The sequence below is a fragment of the Mobula hypostoma genome, chromosome 21 (assembly GCF_963921235.1).
Source record: "Mobula hypostoma chromosome 21, sMobHyp1.1, whole genome shotgun sequence".
Classification (NCBI taxonomy): domain Eukaryota; kingdom Metazoa; phylum Chordata; class Chondrichthyes; order Myliobatiformes; family Myliobatidae; genus Mobula; species Mobula hypostoma.
In genome coordinates, this window is record NC_086117.1 from 15,361,781 (window position 1) to 15,389,591 (window position 27,811).

At 39.3% G+C, this 27,811-nt stretch overlaps 2 protein-coding genes across 6 annotated transcripts in view; one reads left to right on the plus strand and one right to left on the minus strand.

The window, feature by feature from the left end:
* The window catches only part of cfap77 (cilia and flagella associated protein 77), a 156,047-nt gene extending 153,357 nt beyond the window's left edge, over window positions 1-2,690 (minus strand). Inside the window, exons 1-2 of the mRNA XM_063073483.1 lie at window positions 2,568-2,690; window positions 2,090-2,312 (exon numbers count right to left, since the gene is read on the minus strand). Coding sequence (XP_062929553.1) covers window positions 2,090-2,173 — 84 coding nt within the window. The 5' untranslated portion in view covers window positions 2,174-2,312; window positions 2,568-2,690. The remainder of the gene's footprint in view (window positions 1-2,089; window positions 2,313-2,567) is intronic.
* Window positions 1-26,980, plus strand: part of LOC134359809 (transcription termination factor 1-like) — a 153,046-nt gene extending 126,066 nt beyond the window's left edge. Inside the window, exons 1-10 of one of the 5 annotated variants that reach the window (XM_063073479.1) lie at window positions 2,712-2,824; window positions 3,758-5,630; window positions 9,241-9,426; window positions 10,968-11,046; window positions 11,490-11,620; window positions 14,732-14,960; window positions 18,276-18,362; window positions 20,718-20,783; window positions 21,144-21,229; window positions 25,123-26,980. In XM_063073479.1, the coding sequence (XP_062929549.1) occupies window positions 3,785-5,630; window positions 9,241-9,426; window positions 10,968-11,046; window positions 11,490-11,620; window positions 14,732-14,960; window positions 18,276-18,362; window positions 20,718-20,783; window positions 21,144-21,229; window positions 25,123-25,349 (2,937 nt within the window). In that variant the 5' untranslated portion in view covers window positions 2,712-2,824; window positions 3,758-3,784 and the 3' untranslated portion in view covers window positions 25,350-26,980. Of the gene's footprint in view, window positions 1-2,711; window positions 2,825-2,899; window positions 2,995-3,087; window positions 3,154-3,290; window positions 3,412-3,757; window positions 5,631-9,240; window positions 9,427-10,967; window positions 11,047-11,489; window positions 11,621-14,731; window positions 14,961-18,275; window positions 18,363-20,717; window positions 20,784-21,143; window positions 21,230-25,122 lie in introns of those variants that run through there. The other 4 variants (XM_063073481.1, XM_063073478.1, XM_063073480.1 and 1 more) reach the window with 4 other exon arrangements.
* The last annotated feature ends 831 nt before the right edge of the window (window positions 26,981-27,811 follow it).

A 27,811-nucleotide genomic window follows, 5' to 3' on the forward strand; every position in this document is an offset into this window, starting at 1 on the left:
TCCAGTCCTGTAGCCACGTTTTGTCCTTGCCTAGATCCGGGGTCCGAGTCCGAGTCAAGACCCAGGTTCCAGGTCCCTGTCCAGTCTCTGGCTCGGAGTCCTAGCCCAGGCTCCTAGTTCCAAATTCCTTATCCTGGTCCCACTTTCCTAGTCTTGGTCCTAGCCCAGGCCTAATGTTCTTGTCTCATCCAGGGTCTGTGTCCATATCCAGCGTCGTTTCTTCCTGACTCCCCTTGCTTTCTTGATAAACCTTGTCCTGTTCCTAGTACTTCGGTGTCTGTGTCTTGCACTTGGGTCCGCTCCCAACACCCCCTTATAACATCATGGACTTTTTGCTCTCCTCCCATCCGGTTGGTGCTACAAGAGCCTCCGCTCCGGCACCAGCAGACACAGGAAGAGCTTCTTCCCTGAGGCTGTGACACTGCTGAACCTCACATCACAACACTAAGCAGTATTGCATCCATATTGTACTGCCTCAGTACTTCTATATTTGTATGCTGTAGCACTTACCTTTTCATTCGCAGTTATTTTGTAAATACACTATTCTTTGCATTTCTGGTTACATGCTAACTGCATTTCATTGGCCTTGTGTCTGTACTCAGCACAATGACAATAAAGTTGAATCTAATCTAATCTAAAATAGAATCTGAAACAACATTGCAATTTTTCTTCATATCGAGTCATCACATGAGCTATCTGCAGCTAGCATTTGGCTAATTGCTATCAATTAGAATGACATACCACTCTAGAGTGTTATAAAACATCTTTCACACCAGATGCTTTCATCAGAAGTAGAACTGCTTCTGTTTATTTAAAAGATCCTATGATGCTTAATGAAGAATGAGGGTACTTTCCTCATCCCAAGCCAACATTAATCTCTTAAACAATGTCACTAAGACAAATTTGCCGACTGTAGAATTTAGCCGTGGCAGTTGACTGTAATGACACCTTCCATTACAATATTCTCGAAAGCACACCATTGCCTGTGAAGTTTTTCTTGGATCTCCGCAGCTCTTGAAAGATTTCAATCAGACTTCAAGATACTGAAAGGGAATTTAGGGTAGATGCCAACAGGCTGCTCCTCCTTCCATTTAGTTTGAGAACTCAAGATAATGAGCTGGCTGTTGAAGATTAAGATGAGAAGAATTATTTTTATGCTGAGGATTGCAAAACTTTAAAATTTTGTATCTCAAGAGGGATGTGAGTGCTTTGGTAAGAAAATTCAAGGCTAGGACTGATAGATTTTTGGACACAAAGAGAATGTGAGTGTAGTCCAAGTCAATAAGGCACAGGATCAGATATGATTTCAAAGAATGGTGGAGCAGGCTTTAAATACCCACATGGCTAACTCTGGCTACGATTTCAATGTTCTTATATAATGTAAGTGCTTCCCTTTTCCCTATTGAAAAGAAATATTCATGCAATTTTAAAATTAATTGAGCATTTAATACTTACTGTTTGGAACTGAAAAATGTTGACTTCTACACAGCAGCCAATATTAAAAATCATTGTTTTCATAGGAATTCTATGATCGAGTTTTTATATTTTCTAAGATCCACAGGTGAGATATAAAGGCATGATATATAGTATATGGGTAAAAGTACACCCTGTGAATTAAATATTTAATTATCAATTAAGTGATTTTTTTTTAGCCAAGGATAATCATGCTTAGTATAGTATCTATAATCAAATACACAAAAGTTTTATTCATGCTTACATAATTTTTATAGTTTTCAGTAAAGTCTGTAGAACGTCATTTCTATTGTTAATTACATTAATCTTCTGCAGTATTGGAGAATAATAATATTCCTCTGTTCATCCATCCTTTACTAAAAACTTCAGTAATTCGTTCATTACTTTATAAATAATAAATTATAGAATAAATTAGGGCTCTTCCATATTTTAATCCTCCCCAAATCACCATACTTGTTAGATCTTTTCCAAGAACCTATGTGCATAATCCAAAAACTTTGAGACACTACTTTGCCTTTTTACTGTATTCCTTGGATTTTTTTTAAAACTAAACAATAGCGGATCTTGCATTTTCTTTTGCCTCAGCTAGCAGGATTGTGAATCCTCAAGTCCTTACCTTTATCAAAAGAGGATTAATCAACATGGAATCTCTGATCTCCCCAACACGATCTGCTTCCGACCATGATGAAGCAGGTAACATCGCCGGGTCAGACGTATACTATTCTTCAATGGCGATGAACGCTGGAATCGCACTCTCCCTGGGTTTGGCTGGATAACTGACCAAATGAGGGGCAAGCACACGCCAAACCTTCTTGTCAGATGCACGCTGGATAAGTGAACTGGGGAAAGAAAGAAAAAGATCTGTGAGCTATTGGTAATATATCAAAACATTCCAACTGTCCAATTACAATTAGGCAGGTCACTAAACACATGTAGTTAAAATAGTCGTAAATGTAAATGTCAAATAATTGAATAAACAAGATTGCACTTTCATAACTAAAATATTTTAGTGTTTGAACTTTGATCCCTGTTTTCTTGGGTTGACGTTAAGTCAGCAGCACATCGGCTTTTAAATGGCATTTAAATCATTTTACCTTAAACAGTTGTCAGAAAACAAACGTAAACATCTCGTATCGCTTTACTCGGAGGCTTCTGAAATCACCCGCCTCGCTGATGGATTTCCCCAAAACACGAACCCTTCTGCGGTTGGGAATCCGTTGCCCTGGTAACCGTATCCAACGCCTAATCCGTTGTCAAGGCTGGGTGACCTCTCACCTTTCTGTGGACTTCCACCTCGTGGCGGCGCTGCCGTTTCCGTTTCCGTCGCGGGAAGAGTCTTCAGAGTCTAGCGGTAAATGCGATTTTTGGTCGTTTAAGTGGTTTAAAAATGATAAGGAATGGGAAGGTCCGTCGGAACATATGAATTGGGTGGATTTCCTTGTTGCTTTGCACATCCCCGACGAGGACCAGGGAATATAAGGGTTGTATCTTACGGGGCATTCTTTCAAAGCAGGATGAAATGTGAGTGAGGAGACAACCCGCCAATATTTTCAACTCATCTTCAACAGGCGTGAGCGCCCGGTCAGAGATTAGATGATTGGGGAACAGAAGCGCCTAGGCGAGAGATGCACCGCATCCCAGCAGTTTCCCATGGCCGCTTTGCGTTATATTGGCGTCAAGGTGAACTTTTAGCCACAGACCAGGGAGAATTCCAGTTCTCAGCTAGTCTCTAAGTTGATGTCAGTCACTACATCGAAATCGCTGTCACTTTCTGTAAAACAATTGCAATTATGATCTTATTACTGCACTGAAAGTGCCGATCCAGTGTGAGATGATGCTACTTGGATATCCATAGTGTGTATGATTACGAGGGAACAAATGAATGCTGGTGACTACATATTTGTACACTATTTATAATGCATTCAGAATAACCTGGAGGTGAGTGGTTGAGTTGAAATACAGTAGTCTTAGACATATATATAGCTAGAGTGCCTCAGACTTTTACCTAGTACTGTGGTACTGCCAGATTTACAAACTTGCTCTCTGCTCCATGTTGACAAATACGGTACTGTGCAAAAGTCTTAGGCACTCTAGATATATATACACACCTGAGACTTTTACACACTACTGTAAAGCATTTGTCAACAGGGTCTGGTTATTACTGCTGTTAAACTGGTTTAGTTCCATGTTGAAAAAAGGAATAGTGTATCTTGTTGCTTAATATATAATGGTCAAAAATGTTTATTTTGATTAAATCAATGTTTCTTTGTATTCTTGCGTGCAGGACAATACATTTGAAGGAAGCTGCAGTATGGTCCGTGATGTAGTACGTAAGGGTAAAAAACGTAAATATGGTGACAATACAGCAAGGGAACTTTCTTCTCATTTCCCAGAAGATAATCCAGAGACTTCTATTGCAGAGGATCACCAAGTGATGCAAAGTCCCGAGTTACACGGACACAGGAAACAAAAAAAGAAAAGATGCACCAAATCATTAGGTAAACGTGAAAATTTAGAGACTGTTAAAGTGGACTGTGAAAGAGACTCAAGTCTCTTTGTAAGTGAAGACGCAAGACCAAAGAAGAAAAAGAAACGTGAAAGGAAAAATAGTTTTAGATCAGAAGGACAGTGTGATGGTTCAGATGTGCAAAATCTCAGTCTAACAGTCAAGGCTGAAAAGAAGAAGAAGAAAAAGAGAAACAAATCCACTTCATTGGGAAGGTTTGACAGTTCATTTATGGCAGACTCTGACTTGGTTCTGAATAATCTACTTGTTGGTGATGACGAAAAGGAACAGAGGGAAGAGAAAAATCATTCCAGATCAGGAGTTGCATGTGACAGTTTACAAATGGAAGATCATAAGTCATTTTGTGAGCAAAGAAAGAAAAAACATCATGGCAAGTCAGTGGGAGGTGACTATGCTTCACAGGAATGTGCAGTGGAGATTGAGGAAGAGAAGCAACCCTCCAAGTTGATGGGCAATCAAGTCAAACAAAAGAACAAGAATCGTCATTCTCGCTTGGTTGAAGAGGGAGATACATCTAAGTTTAAGATAGAGGTTACCAAAGAAAAGGATTATAGTATTTTATTGAAAGGTGACAATATTTCAGAGACTCCTGCAAAAGAATCAATACAACAATCAATGTATAATCCCAAGTCTGTGGATGGCAAAGCTGGGAAAAAGAAGAAAAGGAAGCACTGTTCTGATTTAGCAGAGGTTGGTGAAGTGTCTGAGTGTACTCCAGTAAGGAATATACAACAGGTACAGAATTCAATAAGGAAGGCTGGTAGTCAGAAGGAAGAAGAATGCTCTGATCCATCGGCAGTAGGTGGTATAGAAACCATTACAGGAAATTCTTACAAAGAGAGGGAAATTTTAGAATCTACAGATGTTGATATGAGCACGTCAACCAAAAAGTGCAAGAAAAAGAAGAAAATGCAGTGTAACACTTCCCTCAGTGACACTGAACATTTACAAAAGTGTGTGAAGAAATGTAAAGAAAGCAGCCTGTTCCCATTTGAAACTGCTGTAGAAAAGAATTACTCTGCAAACTTCGAAAATCATGGTAAGTCATCAAAGAAACGAAAAGTAAAATGCAATGCAATTGAGATTTCACAGAACACAGCCACAGACAACTCCACGATCATACAAAGTACTGAAACTGTAGGGATTGTTGCAGAACAAGCTGAACAAGAACTCCATAATTCCAGTACAATTTGCCAAGGAGCTGTCAAAAACTCCAGAAAGTTAAAGCGAAAGAAAAGCAGTTTATCTAAGTGCAAATCTAGCAAAACAAACGTGAGGCAGGATGGGCCCTTGCACTGCTCTGCATTGAGCAGTGAGAACACATTACAGATGGTCATTACACCCAAGACCATTGCAAAATCAAACAAGAAAACAAAGAAGAAACAGAAAAAGAAATGCCAGGAGCAACAGCGTGTGATTGTGTCTGACAATAATTTTAATAACACATCTGTTGAGCAGTCGCAAGAAGAAGGCAAAACTCTTGATGAAAATGCAGCCATGCAGATGTCTAAATCCCAGCTGTCAGAGCTCCTCAAAGATTTTGTTCCAAGTGCAGAAACGCTAGCAGCTGGGACACTACATAGCATGTATAAATATGATCTTCCACGTTTTGAAAAATTTAAAGAAGAAGGTAAAGCCAATTTGTTAATGTGTTTATTCACTTAACATTAATTTATTGTTGAGCAATTTCTTGAATATTTTAATTGCAAACAACATACATCAAAGTTGCTGGTGAACGCAGCAGGCCAGGCAGCATCTCTAGGAAGAGGTACAGTCGACGTTTCAGGCCGAGACCCTTCGTCAGGACTAACTGATAGAGCTAGTAAGAGATTTAAGAGGGGGAGGGGGAGATCTAAAATGATAGGAGAAGACAGGAGGGGGAGGGATGGAGCCAAGAGCTGGACAGTTGATTGGCAAAGGGGATATGAGATGATCATGGGACAGGAGGCCCAGGGAGAAAGAAAGTGGGAGGAACCCAGAGGATGGGCAAGGGGTATTGTCAGAGGGACAGAGGGAGAAAAAGGAGAGAGAGAAAGAACGTGTGTATATAAATAACGGATAGGGTACGAGGGGGAGCTGGGGCATTAGCGGAAGTCATATCCCTTTTGCCAATCACCTGTCCAGCTCTTGGCTCCATCCCTCCCCCTCCTGTCTTCTCCTATCATTTTGGATCTCCCCCTTCCCCTCCCACTTTTAAATCTCTTACCAGCTCTTTCTTCAGTTAGTCCTGACAAAGGGTCTCGGCCTGAAACGTCGACTGTACCTCTTCCTAGAGATGCTACCTGGCCTGCTGCGTTCACCAGCAACTTTGATGAGTGTTGCTTGAATTTCCAGCATCTGCAGAATCCCTCGTGTTTGCGATTTTAATTGCAAAGTTTTTTTTAGTTTTCATATTCAAAGTTAAGAGAAAATGTAAATTAAGTTTTAAAGTAACAATTATAATATTTTTAAAGCAACTGGTGGTGAGCTGTCTAAGAAACAAATTGCCTAAGAAGTGGTAATTTATGTGATTTCGTTGAGCAGATTTTCTGCTCTGGTGTTCAGCAAGCTAAAGATTTTTTTTACAGAGTGTGTGTTTTGCAGGAAAGTCCTTCATTTATCATGCCTGAAATAGGTATTTTTGTGTACTTTTATGTAATCTATGACTTTCTGTATCTGACAACATTGGAATGGAGAGTGGAGATCCAAGAAGATTGAAGCAAGCTATCATTAATCACATTATAATTAAATGCAGCGTATTGTTTGTTATAAAATGATATAAACATTACTCATGAATTTCAGACATTTAAATTGTGACTACCGTACATCTCAACTGGGTAGCACGGTAGCGTAGCAGATAATCTAATGCTTTACGTTGCCGGCAATGGAGATCGGGATTCAATTCCCATTGCTGTCTGTAAGGAGTGCATTCTCCCCATGACTGCATGGGTTTCCTTCCATATTCCAGAGACGTATGGGTTAGGTCTAGTAAATTATGGACGTGCTTGGTTGGTGCTGAAATTATAGTAACATTTGCGGGCTGCCCCCAGCGCAATCCTCGGATTGTGTTGGTCATTGACACAAACAGAGCATTTACCTGTACGTTTCCGTGTACATTTGACAAATAAAGTTAACCCTTATCTTTAGATCATAATCTTTGCCCATAAAAATCTAAGATACGGTATCGGGAATGGTTCATACAGCTCCAAGAAACTGCTCCATCGTTCAGTAAAATTATTTATAGAATATAGAACAGTACAGAACAAGAACAGGCCCTTCAGCCTTGAACCAGCTTAAAGGTAAATCAAACCACCTTCCCCCAAGAAACTAGTCCTTCCTACCTTACACCATGTCCATATCCCTCCCTCTTCCTTACATCCACCTAAACGCCTCCTAAAAGCCTCTAATGTATTTGCCTCTACCAGGCAGCGCGTTCCAGACGTCCACCACTCTCTGAATTTAAAAAAAAACTTGCCCCTTATATCCCCTTTGAACCAACCCCCTCTCACCTCCAATGCATGTCCTTTGGTATTAGACATTTGCTCCTATGCCTCACAGCAAATTGCTGGCTAAATCCCTAATCCTCCACTTCTGAAATCAGGGCATCCTCTGCTGTGTCAGATAAATAATTGCGAAGACTCTCAACCCACTGCTCACAATCTTGCCTAGAAGCCAAGATAAAACAATCTTCTACTGCAATTGTCTTCTACATCTTGCCAGGAAAGACAAAACTTATTTTTGGAAAATCATTGCATGAGCATGGAAGTATAATGCATTGTTTTGCAAATTTGAAAATAATTTTTAATGTAGTATAAGAATTGGAGCCACTTGGTGTGCACAGAGCAGCTACTTTGGAGGTCCTAGGTGAGCCGTTTATAACACACCATAGAGAAACTCGTTGTCTTAAACATGCAGATGAACGAGATAAATTTCATTCTGCTGTGAACGATAACGGACAGGTTCTATCATTTAACTAAAATATAATATTGCATTTCTTAACTTTGCCTAGTCATGGATATATTGCTATCACAGATTTTAGTTGTTACCAGGAAGGTTAAGCTGTATATGTATAGATTAAAGGAGAAAGAAATATTTTAAAGTACTTGGAATTAAGAACAAGCACTCAAATTATTTATGATTTTATAAGGTTTTTCCATTGTTTGACTGACCGTACATTGAAGTTTTTGTTACTAAATCTTGTATCGGACAATATACGTTTCTGCGATCAAGACTGAATTAGTTTCAAAGTTAGTTGAGTTGGAGGAGCGAGTTGTCAGAAGCCAAGTGATAAATAAAATGACCGATGAGCCAATCTGTTTGGCAGAAAGTGAAATACGGGTCTGGAAAGGTCATTGCTCCTCTGCTATTAATAGGACTGGCTATATAGGTTGATAGATCTCACCTGGTGATACTGTTCCTTCACTGTTGTGCGTTAGTGCGTGGCTAGGCTGTGTGCTCCAAAGAGAGCAGTACTTGAATCAACAGTGCACCAAATGATAGCAACTTGAGATTTTGATCCCCGATTGGTTCTAATTGTGCTTCTCTTTATTTTTCTTTTCTATTGGTTTGTTATATTTTAAGCAAATATATTTCATCTGTTAAAGCACCGAAGTGCTTTACAACACTCACAACACGCCGGAGGAACTCAGCAGGTCGGGCAGCGTCCGTGGAAAAGATCGGTCGACGTTTCAGGCTGGAACCCTTTGTCCGGACTGAAGAGGGAAGGGGCAGAGGCCCTATAAAGAAGGTGGGGGGAGGGTGGGAAGGAGAAGGTTGGTAGGTTGCAGGTGAGAAACCAGTAAAGGGAAAGATAAAGGGGTGGGGGAGGGGAAGCAGGGAGGTGATAGGCAGGAAAGGTGAAGAAGGAATAGGGGAAAACACAATGGGTAGTAGAAGGAGGCAGCTGGGGGAGGGGGCAGAGTGACATAGGGATAGGGGAAGGGAGGGGGAGGGAATTACCGGAAGTTGGAGAATTCTATGTTCATACCAAGGGGCTGGAGACTACCTAGACAGTATATGAGGTGTTGCTCCTGAGATATATGAGCGTGTTGTGAGTGTTGCTTTGACCCCCAGCATCTGCAGATTATTTTGTGTTTATGAAGTGTTTTACAGTTGCAGAGGGAATTTGATGGTTATGTCTATGCTGCTGAATCTTCTCCATCTCCATACTTCGGGTTAAGAGATGAATTAAAAATACCTACTTTTTTTTGTTACTGTTTTTAATATCAAATCTAATAACTTTCTTTTTAATGTGTGTTTAGGAATTCCAATCCGACAAGGCAGATTTACAAAGGAAGAAAATGAGCAGTTGCAGAAAAACGTTAAAGAATTAATGGAGTTAACTGGAATTCAATCTGAGTGGGAGTTTTTCCATGTTTCCGAGTCCTTTGATGAAATGTTAAGAATAAAACAACTCAAGCAGAGTAATTTATTCTGTACTAAATTAGGTATATTTATTATTCTATTTTATTCCCCTAGTGTGGATTTAAGTCTTTGACTTGGCATTATATTAACTAGCATCCTTACCGAAACGAAAATCCTGCCTGACAAACCTACTGCGATTCTTTGGGGAAATTACAAGCAGGGCAGACAAAGGAGATTCAGTAGACATGGTATACTTGGATTTTCAGAAGGCCTTTGACAAGGTGCTGCACATAAGGCTGCTTAGCAAGAGCCCATAGAATTACAGGGAAGTTACTAGCATGGGTAGAGCATTGGCTGGTCGGCAGAAAACAGAGAGCGGGAATGAAGGGATCCTATTCTGGCTGGCTGCCAGTTACCAGTGGAGTTCCACAGGGGTTGATGTTGGGACCGCTGCTTTTTATGATGTACGTCAATGATTTGGACTACGGTATTAATGGATTTTTGGCTAAATTTGCTGATGATACAAAGATAGGTGGAGGAGCTGTAGTGTTGAAAAAACAGAGAGCCTGCAGAGAGATTTAGATAGTTTAGGGGAATGGGCAAAGAAGTGGCAAATGAAATATAATGTTGGAAAGTGTATAGTCATGCATTTTGGTGGAAGAAATAAATGGGCAGACTATTACTTAGATGGGGGAGAGAATTCAAAATGCAGGGATGCAAAGGGACTTGGGGGTCCTTGTGCAAGGTACCCTAAAGGTTAACCTCCAGGTTGAGTCAGTGGTGAAGAAGGCAAATGCAATGTTGGCATTCATTTCAAGAGGTATAGAATATAAGAGCATGGATGTGATGTTGAGGCTCTATAAGGCTCTCGTGAGACCACTCATGGAGTATTGTGTGCAGTTTTGGGTTCCTTATTTTAGAAAAGATATACTGACGTTGGAGTGGATTCAGAGAGGATTCACAAGAATGATTCTAGGAATGAAAGGACTATCATATGAGGAACATCTGGCAGCTCTTGGGCTATGTTCCCTGGAGTTCAGGAGAATGAAGGGGGGAATCTCATAGAAGCATTCTAAATGTTAAAAGGCCTGAATAGATTAGATATGGCAAAGTTATTTCCCATGGTAGGGGATTATAGGACAAGAGGGCATGACTTCAGGATTGAAGGACGTCCATTTAGAACTGAGGTGCAGAGAAATTACTTTAGTCAGAGGGTGGTAAATCTGGAATTTGTTGCCATGAGTGGCCATGGAGGCCAAGTCATTGGGTGTATTTAAGGCAGAGATAGGTTCTTGAATAGCCAGCGCATCAAAGGGTATGAGGTGAAGGCAGGGGAGTGGAGATGATTGGAAGAATTGGATCAGCCCGTGATTTAATGGTGGAGCTGACTCGATGGGCCGAATGGCCTACTGCTCCTATATCTTATGATCTACAACCATCAACCCTCAGTACATTACTTTATTGATTGCAACTTACATCATACTGTTAATATTTTTGGCAAATGTGGGTGTTATTACTGAATTTCCATTTGATTCTTAGTTTCTCCTTTGTTAAGTCAAAATAATTTCTCGGTTTTCTTTCGTGCTTTGTTAATAATGTATCAATGTTATATTGAAATTCCTAGCTGAAGGCATTCCAAGACCATGGAAGTGTGTTTATCAGCGAGCTAAGAAGATGTTTGATCCTAATCGATGCAAAGGCAGGTAGGTAATGTGGAATATTTTGTATATATAGCATCTTAAGTATTTGTATGGATTGTTAAAAATGGTTAACATCTTTGCAATAACAAAAAGCGCAGGAAGTTGTAAAATTTAATTCAGGACGATTTAATTCATGGTTACTCCTTGTTTCGTGACTCCATTTTCTGTTTACCCTTTCTCATTTGAATTTGAGACACTTACAGTCATTTTGTGAGGTAAATTTATTCTGGCTTTCTCAGTTTATCATTTAATCAGAAATCTAGAGAGTTAGGAAGATATGAAATATGTTCAAATGCATTGAATAGGAAGGCTAATAGATCTGTTTTTTAAAAAAAAGTCAGCATCCTGATGATCCCAGATGACTTGTGTTTATGTGGGAAATTCTATTGTTTCATAGTGGGCCATATCTCTTTTTAGTTTGATAAAGAAATATTACTTCTTATTAGATATACAGAAGAAGAATTGAAGAAACTGAATCACTTGCTCCAAATTCATGGGAATCAGTGGATCAAAATTGGTAAACTCATGGATCGAAGTGATACCTCTGTTTTAAATCGGGCAAGATTATTAAAGAAATGTAAGTTAATTTCAACAATGCTTATTACTTTATGAAAGTATGTAGTTGCTATCTTTTTTCAACTACTTTATCTTTTAATGTAACATCTAAATTACATGTTATTGGAGTGCAATTAGTGTTGAGTATTTGTATAATTCCAGGCACTTTTCTACATGAATGTACTCAATAGATAAATGAGTTAAAATAATTAACTGCTTTTTTAATAACTTTTGTCTCCATGTCTGAAATCCAAGGCCCCACTCTACATTAAATAACCTTAGTTGACAATTTAATGTAGGACTACTTGGAATGCCCAATTGTCAGAGCAGATTTTTTTGCACAATATGTTAAAACGAGATTCTCTTCAGTATATTTCATGAAAAAAAATCATAGGAAGATGTGTCTTTGTATTATCCTAACTAATAAATATTAACCAACACCAATAAACCAGAATATTTCATTATCTAGTTTCTGTAACATTGATTCTGGTCATTTCTTCCCCTTCCCCTTCCCTATTCTTCCATTCACCTCTCAGACTCTTCTTACCTGCTTATCACCTCCCCCTACGGTCTTTCCTCCCTCTTTTTCTCGCATGGTCCACTCTCCTATCAGATTCGTTCTTCAGCCCTTTACACTTTTCACCAATCACATTCCAGCTTCTCACTGCATCCCTCCTCCCCCACTCACCTGGCTTCATCTATCACCTTCTCGGTTGTACGACTTGCCCTCCCCCCTCCTCACCCACCCACCACCTTCTTATTCTGGTTTCTTTTCCGGTCTTGATGAAGGGCCTCAGCCCGAAACATCGACGGTTTATTCTTTCCCATTGATTACCTGTGGAGTTCCACCAGCTTTTTGTGTGTGTTGCTTTGGATTTCCAGCATCAGAAATATCTCTTGTATTGCATTATCTATCTAGTTATTTGTAGCTCATTGTTATGTTCAAATTAATTAAGGCCATAAGATATAGGAGCAGAATTAAGCCATTTGGCCCATTGAGTCTGCTCCACAATTTCATCATGGCTGATCCAATTTTCCTCTCAGCCCCAGTCTCCTGCCTTCTCCCTGACCCCCTTCATGCCCTGACCAATCAAGAATCTATCAAACGCTGCTTTAAATACAGACAATAGACAATAGGTGCAGGAGTAGGTCATTTGGCCCTTCAAGCCAGCACCGCCATTCACTGTGATCATGGCTGATCATCCACAATCAGTACCCTGTTCCTGCCTTCTCCCCATATCCCTTGACTCCGCTATCTTTAAGAGCTCTATCTAACTCTTTTCTTGAAAGAATCCAGAGAAATTGGCCTCCACGGCCTTCTGAGGCAGAGCATTCCACAGATCCACAACCCTCTGTGTGAAAAAGTTTTTCCTCAACTCCGTTCTAAATGGTCTACCCCTTATTCTTAAACTGTGGCCTCTGGTTCTGGACTCCCCCAACATCGGGAACATGTTTCCTGCCTCTAGCGTGTCCAATCCCTTAATAATCTTATATGTTTCAATCAGATCCCTTCTCATCCTCCTAAATTACAGTGTATACAAGCCCAGTCGCTCCAATCTTTCAGCAAGTCTATATACATACAGACTTGGCCTCCACAGCTGCCTGTGGCAAAGAATTCCACAGATTCACCACTCTCTGGCTAAAAAAATTCCTCCTCATCTCCGTTTTTAATAGGATGCCCGCCCCTCTATTCTGAGGCTATGGTTTCCCACCATAGGAAACATCCTCTTTACATTCACACTATTAAGGCCTTTAACCATTTGATAGGTTTCAATGAGGTCAGCCCTCATTCTGAATTCCAGTGAATACAGGCCCAGAGCCATCAAACCATTCATATGACAAGCCATTCAATCTTGAAATCATTTTCGTGAACCTCCTCTGAACCCTGTTCAGTTTCAGCTCATCCTTTCTAAGATAAAGGGCCCAACATGGCTTACAGTACTCCAACTGAGAGCTCATCAGTGTTTTATAAAGTCTCAATATTACATCCTTGCTTTTATATTCTAGTTGTCTTGAAATGAAGGCTAAAATCACATTTGCCTTCCTCACCATAGGCACAACCTGCAATTTAACCTTTAGGGAGTCTTGCACAAGGACTCCCAAATCCCTTTGTGCCTCCATTGGGTTTTTAAAATATATTTTCTCTCCATTTAGAAAGAAGTTAACTCTTTCATTTCTTCTACCAAAGTGCATGAGCATACACTTTCCAACACTGTATTCCATCTGCCATTTCTTTGTCCATTATCCTTATCTGTCCAAGTCCACCTGTAGCCTCTCTACTTTCTCAAAACTACCTGCCTCTTCACCTATCTTCATATCATCTGCAAACTTTGCAGCAAAGCCATCAATTCCATCATCCAAATCATTAAAATTTAATGTAAAAAGAATCAGTCCCAATGCAGACCCCTATGGAATGTCACTTGTTACTGGCACGCTTTGCCCCCTGCTTATCAGCCACTAATTTATCCATGTTAGACTCTTTCCTGGAATTAACATTACTCCGTGCATTATAACAGTAGCTATTCTATTTTAAGCACTTCTGAAATATTTTGGGATGCCTTATGATTGTTAAAGTGCTATATTAACTTATTTAGAGTTCACAGCTCAACAGCAAATTATTTGGCCTACTCGGTCTCAGAATTTATATTCCAAGGGAGCTTTTTCTCACCATCATTTCATCCTTTAAGTCTGTTTTATTTGAAATATTGTTGTTTTTTTAACTATAAATAAGATCAAAAATCAGAAAGACTATGGTGAATTAAGGTTCTGACTGTGTCTGGTTTCTTGTTGGGTTAACCCTGTATGGCCAAAAACCCTGGGACAGCACAGTAGAGTGGTGGTTAGCACAATGCTTTCCAATACAAGTGGCCCAGTTTCAATTCCCTCTGATGTCTGTAAGGAGTTTGTATGCTTTGTTCTCCCCGTGACCGTGTGGGTTTACTCCGGGTGCTCCGGTTTCCTCCCACGGTCCAAAAGCCTACTGAGTGGTAGGTTAATTGGTCATTGTAAATTATCCCTGTTAAATCAGGGGTTGCTGGGTGGTGCAGCTCAAAGGGCCAGAAGTGCCTACTCCTCACTGTATTTCAATAAATGAAAAAAAAATTAAAACTTTCTTGAATCGATTTTTAATCAGCCTTGAAAACTGGACCCTGGAGTAAAAAGGAGGTGAGGGCATTAATGAAGATAATGGAGAAAATAATTAAAGAAAGAATGCAAGAATTACCCGATAATCTAACAATCTCGGATTCAGATTCAAAAGTGCCCAATTCAATCTTGCGTGAAAAGTTATACAAGAAACTTCCTTGGTCTGCAATTGCAGAGCAAATGGAACATCGGAACTGGTTGCAATGCAGGCAGAAATGGTAAGTTAATGGCCATCTCAGTTACATAATGAATATTTTTATTCTTTGTATTTTGGATGACTTTGAAAGGTTATTGGAATGTTTTTCAATTAAATAGTTACAGCACAAAAACACGAGAGTAACATTTTTCTTGTAATATTTCTCAATATCTTACATGTTCTTTGTATCTATCCTGTTAGTATTTCTTTTGCTGTAGTCTGATTGAAAAATTGCTTGGATTTCTAGCATCTGCAGATTTTCTCTTGTTTGTACTGAGAGGATAGTCTATTGCTCCCTGAAAGAGGCTGTACAGATTGATAAGGTGATAAAGAAGTCATGTGGCATGTTTGCTATTAATCGTTGAGGAATGGAGTTGAGCATTGGGAAAACATGTTACGGCTTTAATAAACTAGTTGGGCTGCATTCAGTTCTGGTTGCCCCATTTTAGATAGATAGATACTTTATTGATCCCAAAGGAAATTACAGTGTCACAGTAGCATTACAAGTGCACAGATATACAAATATTAGAAAAGAAGTAAGAAAGAATATAAAATAAGTTACCTCAAACAGTCTAACAGTAGGGGGTCATCTCTTCCCTGGCTATAGGTTGACTCATTATAGAGCCTAATAGCCGAGGGTAAAAATGACCTCATATAGCACCCTTTGGAGCAGCACAGTTGTCTTAGTCTATTACTAAAAGTGCTCCTCTGTTCAGCCAAGGTGGCATGCAAAGGCTGAGAAACATTTTCCAGAATTGCCATGATTTTCCATAGGGTCCTTTGGTTTACCACAGCCTCTGGTGTGTCCAGTTTTACTCCTATAACAGAGCCAACCATTCTAATCAGTTTATTGAGCCTGTTGGCATCAACCATGTTGATGCCATTGCCCCAGCAAAAACCATATAGAAGATTGTTCTAGCGACAACAGACTGGTGGAACATGTGAAGGAGAGGCCTGCATACTCCAAAGCCCCTCAGTCTCCTCAGGAAGTAGAAGTGACTCTGGCCCTTCATGTACATGACTGTGTGTTGGTGCTCCTCTCAAGTCTGTCATCCAGGTGCACCCCCAGGTTCTTGTAGGTCCTCACCACATCCACATCCTCACCATCAGTAGTAATGGGGAGCGGGCAGGCTTAGTCTTCCTAAAGTCCATCACCATCTCCTTTGTCTGACTGATGTTCAGCTGCAGATGATTCAGCTTGCACCATTTGATAAAGTCTTCCTCCAGGGCCCTCTATTCATCCTCCTGTCCTCCCTTTATACACCCAGCTATTGTTGAGCCATCAGAGAATTTCTGCAGATGACATGACTCAGTGTTGCATCTAAAGTCCGATGTATGCGGGGTAAATAGGAAGGGAGCCAATACAGTCCTCTTTGGGGCCCCAGTGCTGGTAGAATGTTGAAGTTTGGCAAGGCTGCAGAGCATGTATGAAAAGGAGAATTTGGACAAACTTGGGTTGTTTTCTCTGGAGCAGTGGAAGCTGAAAGGAGACTGAACAGAGGTTTACGAGATTATAAGAGGGATAGATGGAATAGATGGCCAGTATCTTATTCCCAGGGTTGAAAGTGATTCAGCTATAAAAGGTGAGGCACTTGGTAGAAGGGCCTTAGCATAGTGAGAGGGAGAGGAGGAAAAGAAGATGATACATTCCACCCATGAAGCAACTAAACTTGGGACAGCCTATTCTATAAACTCCCTGCCATGGGCATGTGTAAAACCTAACAAAGATTCTGGTGTTCAGAAGAGTGCTAAAACTATTAAAAATTAAGATGATAAAATTTTTAAAAATACTTGAACTGAATTCAGGAAGTGCAGATTACCTAATAGTTACATAGCAACCACACAGCTTTCTCTCTTAGGATAAGACATAGGATCAGCAGGCTGATTACCTAGCAGAGATATTACAAGATTGCATTTACTGTTAAGGTTTACAAATCAAACTTTGCAGCATTGGCAAATAAGTGAGCAACGTTTGGGATTTCTGATTTGGCCGGGGAATCAGCATAATCTCTGCAGACTAAACTCGGTACAAAAGCTGCAAAATTAACACAGGAAAGCTAACCAGATACTTGTAGATTAAATATTCATGCTTCAAAAATTGCCTCATACCCAGCAAAAGAGTAGATATGGAAGAATACTGATTAGCGTCATTCAGAAGAAAACAGCTGATGTTACACTGTAATGCATCGGAGGACATAGGACAGTACAGCACAGGAACGAGTCCTTCTGCTCACAAAGTTCTGCTGAACTAGTTAAATTAGTACTCAGTGAAACTAATCCCTTCTGCCAACACAAGGTCCATATCCTTTTATTTCCTGTACATTCATGTGCATATCTAAGAATGCCTCTATCAATTTTGCCCCCACCATCAGCACCTCACACAGTGCATTCCAGACACTGTCAACTCTATTTACTAAAGATCTTGCTTATCCTGCACACCTCCTTTGAAATTATCCTAGTGTATGCCCTCTGGTATCACAGAGGAAATCCATAATGATGGATCAGCAAAAAGACAAGTTCATTGTTTTCACATAGGTCAAGTGTCAGATTGTTTACTCTCGGCAGCAAGTATTTCTTGATTTAGAAGCCTTCAGTATATGAATTGGGTATGTTTAAGTTGGGGGTTGATAGGTATTAGTTAATTGGTAAGGGTGTCAAAGGTTATGGGGAGAAGGCAGGTTGAGAGGGATAATAAATCAGCCACGATTGAATGGTGGAGCAGACTCAGTGGGCTGAATAGCCCAATTCTGTTTTATGGTATTATGGAATTTTTATGATAGTGTCTTTGACAGTATGTGGCCTTGATTCACAGAGCTGGCTGTAATTAAAAGGACTGACTGTGTTGGATACTTGATGGCTAGTAGTTAAATCTTGGATTATCAACAATACAAAATAAAACATTGACAGTATGGATAAAATAAAAGTTACAGCCCAAAATGAAAGTATGTTATGAAGGGCAGAGATATTATAATACAAAGAATGCAACTTGTGTGTGATTAGAAACCGAGAATCCTTGGCATGTGCCAGAGTGTGATGATGATCTAGGGGAGAAGCAAGGTTGTTATGCCAAAACCTAAAAATACGTATAGGACGTGGTTGGTGGATCTTCTGATACAGTCGTGCCTCGTTTGAATGTTTCAGGTAACAAGCAAATCTGCAACAGTGTTCCTGCACCAGGGGAGGAAACAAATTCAGAAGTGTTCCCACGGGAGCTGAAATGAGTTCGCTCTTGCATCAATGTCTGCTAATTCATTAAGTCACTAAATTTAAATTATCAATGTCTTTCAAGATAAGCAAAATAGTTGTGATGATTTGAATTACTTTTATTCTGAAATAGGTTGAGCATCTTGACTGCAAAAATGTCTGGCAAGACGATGGCCTTGAATACTAACTGTAACCAGAAAAATATCAATCTCATCAAGAGGTAAAAAATCCAGTTAAGGTATTTGAAGAAACAAACATATTACCAATAACATGATATAGCATGATGCTCAATTGTTGAGTTATACCCAAAGCAATTTAAGAGTGAGAAATGTTATCTGATGACATTTTTATTTGTACTATGTCAAGATACTATACCAAAAATATTACTATTGATCAGATTTTATTATACTGCTGAGTCATAATTTTGGCCACAGCTTTGTGATTCTGGATGTTATGGAACTTACATGGTCTAATGATCACAACAGAGAGCAAAGCTTGTACTAGAACTAGATATTGTCTAAGTTAAAGATTAAAAATAAAGTTAAAGGTTAGTTTTGTTTGTCATAAACACGCATTGAAATGCGTTGTTTGCGTCAATGACCAACGCAGCCCAAGCGTCTGCTGGGGTCAGTCCACAAGCGTCACCATGCTTCCAGCACCAACATAGTGGAGGAAACCTCACCACCCAGAGGGGAAGCATGCAGTTATATAGAGTACATACACACTCCTTACAGACAGCAGTGAGAATTAAACCCTGACCACTGGCGCCATAAAACATTATACTAGCAGCTATGTTACTGTGCCACTTTTTATTATTAACTTACTTAATTTTATATAATTATGAATATATTATTTTATTTAATATATTTAGACCTTGGCTTTGGTTCTACCATGTCAACACTGCAACCAAAAAAAAAAGTTACCAGGCCCTCTACTTCCTCAGGAGGCTAAGGAAATTTGGCCTATCCCATTTCACCCTCACCGATTTTATTTTGATGCACCATAGAAAGCATAGCAGCTCCTCTGCCTGTAATGACAGGAAGGCAGAGAGGGGTAGACACAACTCAACACAAAATAGAAACCAGCACCCCCATCTTGGACTTGATCTACAGTTCTTGCTGCTATGAATCTTACTTAATGCAACGGCCTCTTAGGGGCCAACCAAAGGTGCTACTTTACGATCCAAAGACAATTCTACTCCAAGAACTTCAACTACCGCAGGTCTACTCCATCAGTGAGCTGCTCATTGATCGGAGTAGTTGGACTGGTGCTGGCGGCGGAGCAGGCCACAGTGTCAAAGGGGCTGGCCGGGGTATCAGGAAAGGGGACAGTCAAGATGTCAGAGAAGGTGATCTGGCTGCAGACCGTGTTGCTGCCCACTACTTGGAAGCATCGAAGTTGGTGCAGTATAACCTCAGGAGATTGCATCGGACGTTTCACTTGTGATCGCAAGACTCTGGACGGTGATAATGTAACTTGCTGCAGGCCAGTTACCCTTGTCTGGTGGAAGGGCAGATGACGTTGGAGCTGTGCAGCCTCGGTTGAAGCAAGGACAAGGCCTCAAGCCTCAGGCTTGCCTGCTGCTGCAGACCAGATGAAAGACGTGGAGATGTTACAGTGTGGTGTCCGCGCTCAGCTGGAGCCTGGCCTCTCAGTGCTGCCCTCCCGTGTTCAGGGGGTGGAATGACAGGCAGATTGCAATTATCTGCACATTGCTGGGAGACTGTACCATCAATTGCTGGACATTGTCACTCAGGGTCTTGGACTAATACATATATGATTTTTTTCCGAGTGAATATGTTTCTTTGCTCGCTATTTGGAATATTACTCGCTATTTTGAAGTTGTTTGCTATTTTACACCTTGGCCCCAGAGGAATGCTGTCTCATTCAGATGTATCTATGCATGGTTTGAATGATAATTGAACTTGATTTGATCTTCATTTGATATTTTGGTAAAGCAGCCATCAAAGCATAAAACAGAAAAGGCTGAAAGTGTACCACCTTATTCAAGGACAGCTTATATCTCACTGTTATACGAGTATTGGATGGTCCCCAGTACCTTGTTGTGGCTTTGCACCTTAGTGTCCACCTGCACTATATTTTCTCTATAGCTGTTACGTTTTTTTCTGCATTTGGTTATCTTCCCTTGTAGCACCTCGACACACTGTTGTAATGAAATCTGAATGGATGGTATGCAAAACAAACCTTTTCACCTCAGAACATGTGACAATAACAATTAATATATTATTTATAAAGAGAGCAACACACACAAAATGCTGGAGGAACTCAGCAGGCCAGGCAGCATCAATGGAAGAGAGTGCAGTTGATGTTTTGAGCTGAGACCCTTCATCAGATGGAGGGTCTTGGCCTGAAATGTCGACTGTTCCCCTTTCTATAGATGCTGCCTGTCCTGCTGAGTTCCTCCAGCATTTTGTGTGTGTTGCTTGGATTTCCAGCATTTGCAGATTTTCTCTTGTTTGTGATATATAGAGACATATTTAGTGCAACTTTGGCAAAGACATTAAAATAGAGTCTTTAGAAGCTAGATATAAACCATATCCATTGTATTTTGCAGGTTGTACCTGTCAGGCGTTGATGACATTGGTGAGGTGGACTGGGAGGAACTTTGCAGCGCTGTTGGGTAAACATTGTTGTCTTCACTTTCATTTCAAAAAGACAATGACATAAAGATAATAGCAACAACTGGATTTGGTGCTTCAAAACTAAGAGGAGAACTAAATGCTGACCCCTAATCCTAAGTCTATGCTTTTTAGCATTTAATTCTCCAGTATTTAATTTAATAGTTTAATTAGACTTATTAATTTGTAAGCCTTTAAAAATACAAGTTTATTTCTGTGTGGAGAAATTTTCTTGCCTTAATTTCACTCATTAGGTGAAAAGAATTTATTTCCAGTCAACTGAATGCATGTTGGCATTTGTTTCCTTAAAATTATTTTCATTAAGAACTGAGAGCAAAGTGTATCTGTTATTATTTTTCTAGAGATGTTCCACCTATAGCCATTCAAAGGATGTTCTATAGATTAAAATCCCGTTACGTACCTGACTGGTCCAAGAAGTCCTTCGGAGGTTAGTAATCTTACTGCTATTATTGTGCTAATGTATTTTTTTAATATTCTGTCCACAATTCATGATAGTTCGTCAACGTAGAAAATGTTGAATCATTGGGATCCATTTGAAACTGAGGTTGATCCCTGCTAAGGATGTGCAAAAGTCTTAGATATAGATATAGTTAGGGTGCCTAACACTTTTGCACAGTACTATAGTAATTTTATGTATTGCACTGTATTGCTGCCACAAAAGAAAAAATTCATGACATACAGTATGTGAGTGATAAATGATTCTGATATTGAGGACTGAGAGTGGAATCGGGGAGGGGAATCATGGTTGGGAAAAGGGGAAGGGAGAGGGGAGAGAGTGAGAGGCAAAGAGAGACATTCTGTAATGAACGATTGCTCAGTTGTTTGGACTCAAATGGCCTTGCCTGGTGTTTCAGAACTGGTTGTGTCTGCACCCATGCCAACCCCCCACCCCCGTGTTCCTACTCTGCCACCTGTCCTACATCTCTCCCATGGGGCTGTACCCTCACAATTCCCAATATCCTTTGCTCCTGCCAGATTTGCAAACTCATTTTCCACTCCACATTGACAAATACAGTACTTTGTAAAAGTCTTAGGTACCCTAGATATATATATGTACTTAAGATTTTTACACAATACTGTAGTTGGGTATTATAATTGGTCTAACAATAATTGTTTATAGAATTGAAAAAGAACATTTAATAGTGTTAATTACTCATGAACTTCATTCATTGTCAAATGAATATGATGCAGCTAGCAATATATGCTGATGCATGAATCCTCAGATTTTATAGTTCTCAGTATATTTTGTTACATTGGTTTATAATTCTTAGAAAAATAGTCTGATGAATTTCGCAAATAAGATTGGAAAAATGGGGAAATAGAGCTGTCGCATTCACATTTTTCCAGCACTATTGTGAAACATTACTGTTTTTAATCTGCGGCTCTTCATTCTGTAACTAAAATTATTTAACATTAATTGAAAATAGGAAAAGTAAAGGAATTTTCTATGAAAGGAAGGCTATTCTAGAAGTTGATTAAATATGCTTAAGGTGCTTACTCAATTCATTGGACTTGTAGTATTCCTAATTTCACAATTGTATATTTCCTGATATTATAGTTGTCCTTTATAATAATGTTTATATCTACATATTATGTTCCATTTGCTAAGTAAACTGAGCAATTTAATTAGGGCTCTGTAAAGTCCAATGAACAGGCTTGGCCTGTGAGTAGGGATTTATTTTCTTTTTTTAATGTGCAGCATACCAAATAGAGATTTCTGAATTGTGGGGCTAGTTCCATTCACAAAAACAACTGTTCAATCACGTAAAGAGCACACAAGGCATAGAGTGTTGGCAAACACGAGAAAATCTATGGATGCTGGAAATCCAGACAACACACACAAAATGCTGGAGGAACTCAGCTGGCCAGGTGGCATCAATGGAAAAGAATTGGCTGAGACTTGGTCCGAAATGTCGACTATTTGCTCTTTTCCATAGATGCTGCCTGGCCTGCCGTGTTCCTCCAGCATTTTGTCTACAGTGTTGACATCATTTGGGGAATAATAGAGGATAAAGCAATAAACGGTGAATTGCATGATCCTTATGGTTTTTGCATTGATCTTAGTAATCCAAATTGTTCAATTAGTGCAAGTGATGCAGTACTAAAATGAAGCAGGTATACAACCATCTATATTTAATATTAAAATAAACTTTGTTAGTTTACCAAGTTCATTCTGACCAAGAATTCAAATTCTCTTTTAGTGTAATTAATAATTGTTAATTGCACTAAAACAATTTCTGTGGCATTGAAAATTTAACTTATTAATGAAGTGACTCGTTCCATCATATTATAATAGTGCTAGTTTTTTTTAAATAACCTTAGAGTCAAAGTCTGAATCTCATTTTTATTTTGCCTCCTCCTTAGCTTTTTATTCAATAAAGACCTAATCATTTGTTCAGAATAAGATTTAATATCACTGGCATATGTTGGGAAATTTGATGTTTTGCAGCAGCAGCAGTGCAATACATAATAATAAACAATTATACATTACAAAAAGTAATGTGAAATATACCGTATATAAAAATAAATTAATTTAAGTAAGCTAATTAAATTAAGTTGTGCAAAAAAAAATTAAGTAGTGTTCTTGTCCATTTAAAAATTTGATGTTGGAGGGGAAGAAGCTGTTTCCTAAACATTGAGTATTTGGTCTTCAGACTGCTGTACCACCATCTTGATGATAGCAAAGTTGCTGATGGCAAAGTTGGGCTATGAAGTATATAGGCTTACTGGTGACCAAAAAGTTACTTATTCTCAATGAATAGCACAAAACCGGTGCTTCCCAAATGCACAAGATATTTAATGAGCAGCAGTACTTAACCTTGCTGCAGCATCCTTGACAACATGCTCTTGGAAACTGTATTTTGATTTCTGATGTTTACTGTCCTACATTTCCTCCTTTCAAAAAATTACCTGGTTCATTAGAAAATGAATCTCAATTTGGATATTAACCCATTTTATTGTGAAAATAAATCAGTATTGAAGCTATATATCTGGAAAAGGAAACAGGTATTCTCCTAATTCATATTTAGTATATTCAGTATGTTTCCTATCGATGAAAAGATGAGTGGAATTGCATACTAGTTGGAAATGTTCTTAACCATCTGGGTTTAGATTCATCAAAGCATTTATGTGTCTCTAAATTGATCTGTGTGTTTAGGATTTCTAATTGGTTTTGTGTACAAACTATATAATCTGCTTTCTGCAGGGATTGCTCCCTCCACGATTCCCTTGTCCATTCATCCCTCCCCACTAATCTCCCTCCCAGCACTTATCCCTGCAAGCGGCTGAAGTACAACATCTGCCCGTTCACCTTGTCCTTAACTCCATTCAGGGCCTCAAACGGGAGGCACCACTTCACTTGTGAATCTGCTGGGGTCATCTATTGTGTCTGGTGCCCCCGATGCGGCTTCCTCTACTTTGGTGAGACTCATCATAAACTGGGGAACCGCTTCGTCGTGCACCTCCATTCCATCCTCCAAAAGCAGAACTTCCAGGTGGGGCAAGCATTTTGAACTACGATTCCCATTCCTATTCCAACATGTCTGTCCAAGGCCACCTCTTGTTCCAAGATGAGGCCACCCTCAGGGTGGAGGAGCAACGCCTTGTACTTCGTCTGGGTAGCCTCCAACCTGTTGGCATGAATTATCAATTTCTCCTTACAGTAAAAAAAATTCCCTTCCTCCCCTCGTCTTCCATTCCCCACTCTGGCCTTTTAACTCTTCACACTTACCTATCATTCCCTCTGAGTCCCCTCCTCCTTCCCCTTCGCCCATGGTCCACTCTCCTCTCCTATCAGATTCCTTCTTCAGCCCCTGACCTTTCTCACCCACCTGGCTTCAGCTATCACCTTCAAGCTAGCCTCCTTCTCCTCCCATCACCTTTTTTATTCTGGTGTCTTTCCCCTTCCTTCTCAGTGCTGAAGAAGGGTCTTGGGCCAGAACTTTGATTGTTTAATCATTTCCATAGATACTACCTGACCTACAGAGTTCCTCCAGCATCTGCAGGCTTTTTCATGTTTATAATTAATTTACCTGTACTGAATTCTGCCTGAGAAAGTTTTGAAAGGATATAATGTTGCACTGTGCTGTAGAGTTTTAAAACACTGAGTCATCATCTTTCAATTCATTTGTTTAAGTAGCTAGAACATTATTTGCCCAGAGACAGTGATTACGTTACTATTTGGTTTACATTAAATGCAGAGATTGCCTAAACTTTGAAAACCCATAGCTGAAAATTTATTAATGATTATATTACCATTGCACCTTGATAAATTAAAAGTCATGAACAATACTAAAGAGTGCAAATGTTTTTTAATTATAGCTATTGTAGAATTCTTACATGACTACGTAATTCCAAAAATGGAGACGATGCTTTGCACAAAAAGCCAAGTGGAAGATATCCATCAGCCACAACAACACATGTTCCGATTAAGTGATATATTTAATGAAATTGATAATAGTGACTTTGAGGATGAAGATGATGAAGATGAGACAATACATCCATTGAAGGAACAATCAGTGCAAACTCCAGCTAGGGAAACTAAATGAAAACAATATTCTGCATGACAAGAATTTCTCCAGTGTCTGCGCTGATTGGAACTGATGCTGTCCTGCATGAAGTACTGAGGAAGCAATAGGACTGGATGTCGTCTGTTGAACTGTTTTACTTTGATGTTATGCGAACTTCCATACTCCTGTAGTTTTTAAATATTCTCCAGTTTTATTATTCGACCATTTACTGAAGATAAATATTTGATAGATGATAAATGATAATGAAAAAGATAAATGATTGCTATTGGAAAATTAAATATTTCAGGAAATTTGTGTAAATAAATAAATCCTCAACCCCTACTTTTATGAAGATGAATAATTCAATCTTGAGATAGGAGCATCACACAGGTAATTGAATGAATATGCAAAAAATCTCAGACAAGTCTTTGTAAATATTCTCAATTTTTAAATTTTATACCTTTTTATCCAATTTTGATTGTTTTGAATTCTCAAACAGATCTCAATTGTCAATGCAGTCTGAGTGTTAAACTTCTCAATCTAATGTTTTAATAAGAAAAAAAAATTCACTATTTAAAATTCACTGGTTTATATTCACTCAGAGAACATCAATGATTTGTTATGAAATTTAAGATACCACAATGACAAAATTCTGTGTAACGGTGTTCATCATATAAAACATCACAAATGATCAAAAGCATTCAGGAAAAATAACACTAGGATGATAATCACTGCTTCGTAGGGGTACACGGTAGTAGTCTTGCAGACAACAATCCACAATTATGAAGCAAGATGAATGATCGGTTTGTATTGAGATAATATTTGAAGGCTGGATACAAGGCTTTTTCACAAAAAAAGTACTCAGAAGGTCTCACAGCGTCTGAAGAATACAACAGATAATGCTTTACATTATTAACCCTTCATTAAAGCAACAATTTCTTGCCCTTTGATAAGTAGTACTATGGCATGTTGTACATGTATCAAAAAACATGAGATTTAATAATATGATACCTATAGACTAATTGTTTTAGAATCAGATTATAAATTATCTGCTTGCTTACAACTTTTTGTAGTCGTGAGTACTAACAACAGAGCCCAACTAGATTGCACACAAGTGTAATGGGTGGGGAATGTGAAGGGAAAATGACGATTAAGGTTAATTTGCTGATTTTTATTTTATGTAAACTGGTAGCAAACAGATGGACATTAGTGGCTCTCTGTAATGATGAAGGATCAGGGCAGGACAAAGATGTAGACTAGATCTATTATCTTTCTAGTGCCTGTCTTCAGTTGCCTCTCTCCTGTGAGATTTTTGTTTTGCTGCTCTGTCATGCTCTTGTCTGTATTCTAGACTTATTGGAGCACATTCTACATGCCTTTTTCTATGCCAGATATCTTCCCAGCAATGCATTTGTTTTTATATTAGAATATAGAACATGGACAGGAAGGCACAGGAACAACTAATGATGCCTAATTAAACCTTCTGTCTACATAGGGAACCCTATCCCTATATTCCCTGTGGTCATTTGCCTATCTTAAGACACTCTTGGAAACCATCCCTGGCACTGCATTCCAGGCACTTACCGCTCCGTATGTAAAATAAAACAAAGTGCCCCGCACGTCTCCTTTGAATTTTCTCTTCATCTTAAGTGTAAGTTTTCTAGTCTTAGACATTCTGACCTGGGGTGGGAGGGGGGAGATAGCTGCTGTCTAATCTATGCATAGCTCTCATAATTTATAAACATCTATCAACTAGTTAGACAGTCTCTCCTTTTAGCACATGCTCTCTAATCCAGACGGCATCCTGTTAAACCTTATGCCTCTCCATCCTTCCTATAATGGGATGACCAGAATTGAATTTAATACACACAAAATGCTGGAGGAACTCAGCAGGTCAGGCAGCATCTTTTGAAGAGTAAACAGATGGTGCCTGGCCTGCTGAGTTCCTCCAGGATTTTACGTGTGTTGCTTTGGATTTCCAGTATCTGCAGATTTTCTTGCGTTTGAATTTATTACTCCATCCAGATGCAGCCTAACCAGAATCAACATGGAAACATGTCCTTTAGGCTACTGAGTCCACACTGACCAATTTTTTTCCTCCATACATTTCCACCAACTAATTATGAGATCTACCCTCCCCCACCACTCCTTTAGATTCTATTACTCACTGATTTTTTGATTCTTGAACTCCATACATACTAACCACTAAAGTAGGATAAGGATGTTTCATTAATACTGACTGTTGCACCTCATGCAATCATTGCTCCCAGTGGGCCTTCATGCCAAATAAGATTTCACTCCACCAGGCATCGCTGTGTTCCCCCAGCAATATCCAAGAACACTGGGGGATTATTTATTTTGCACAACTAAGAGATCTTTGGAGACAAAACTTGCTGCTTCCTTTAAATGTTGCAGCATTGTACTAATGAAACTCTATCTTGGACTTGCCCCAGATGTTTTAATCATTTTATTTGATAAAGCAGTTGATGATTTCAATTCCG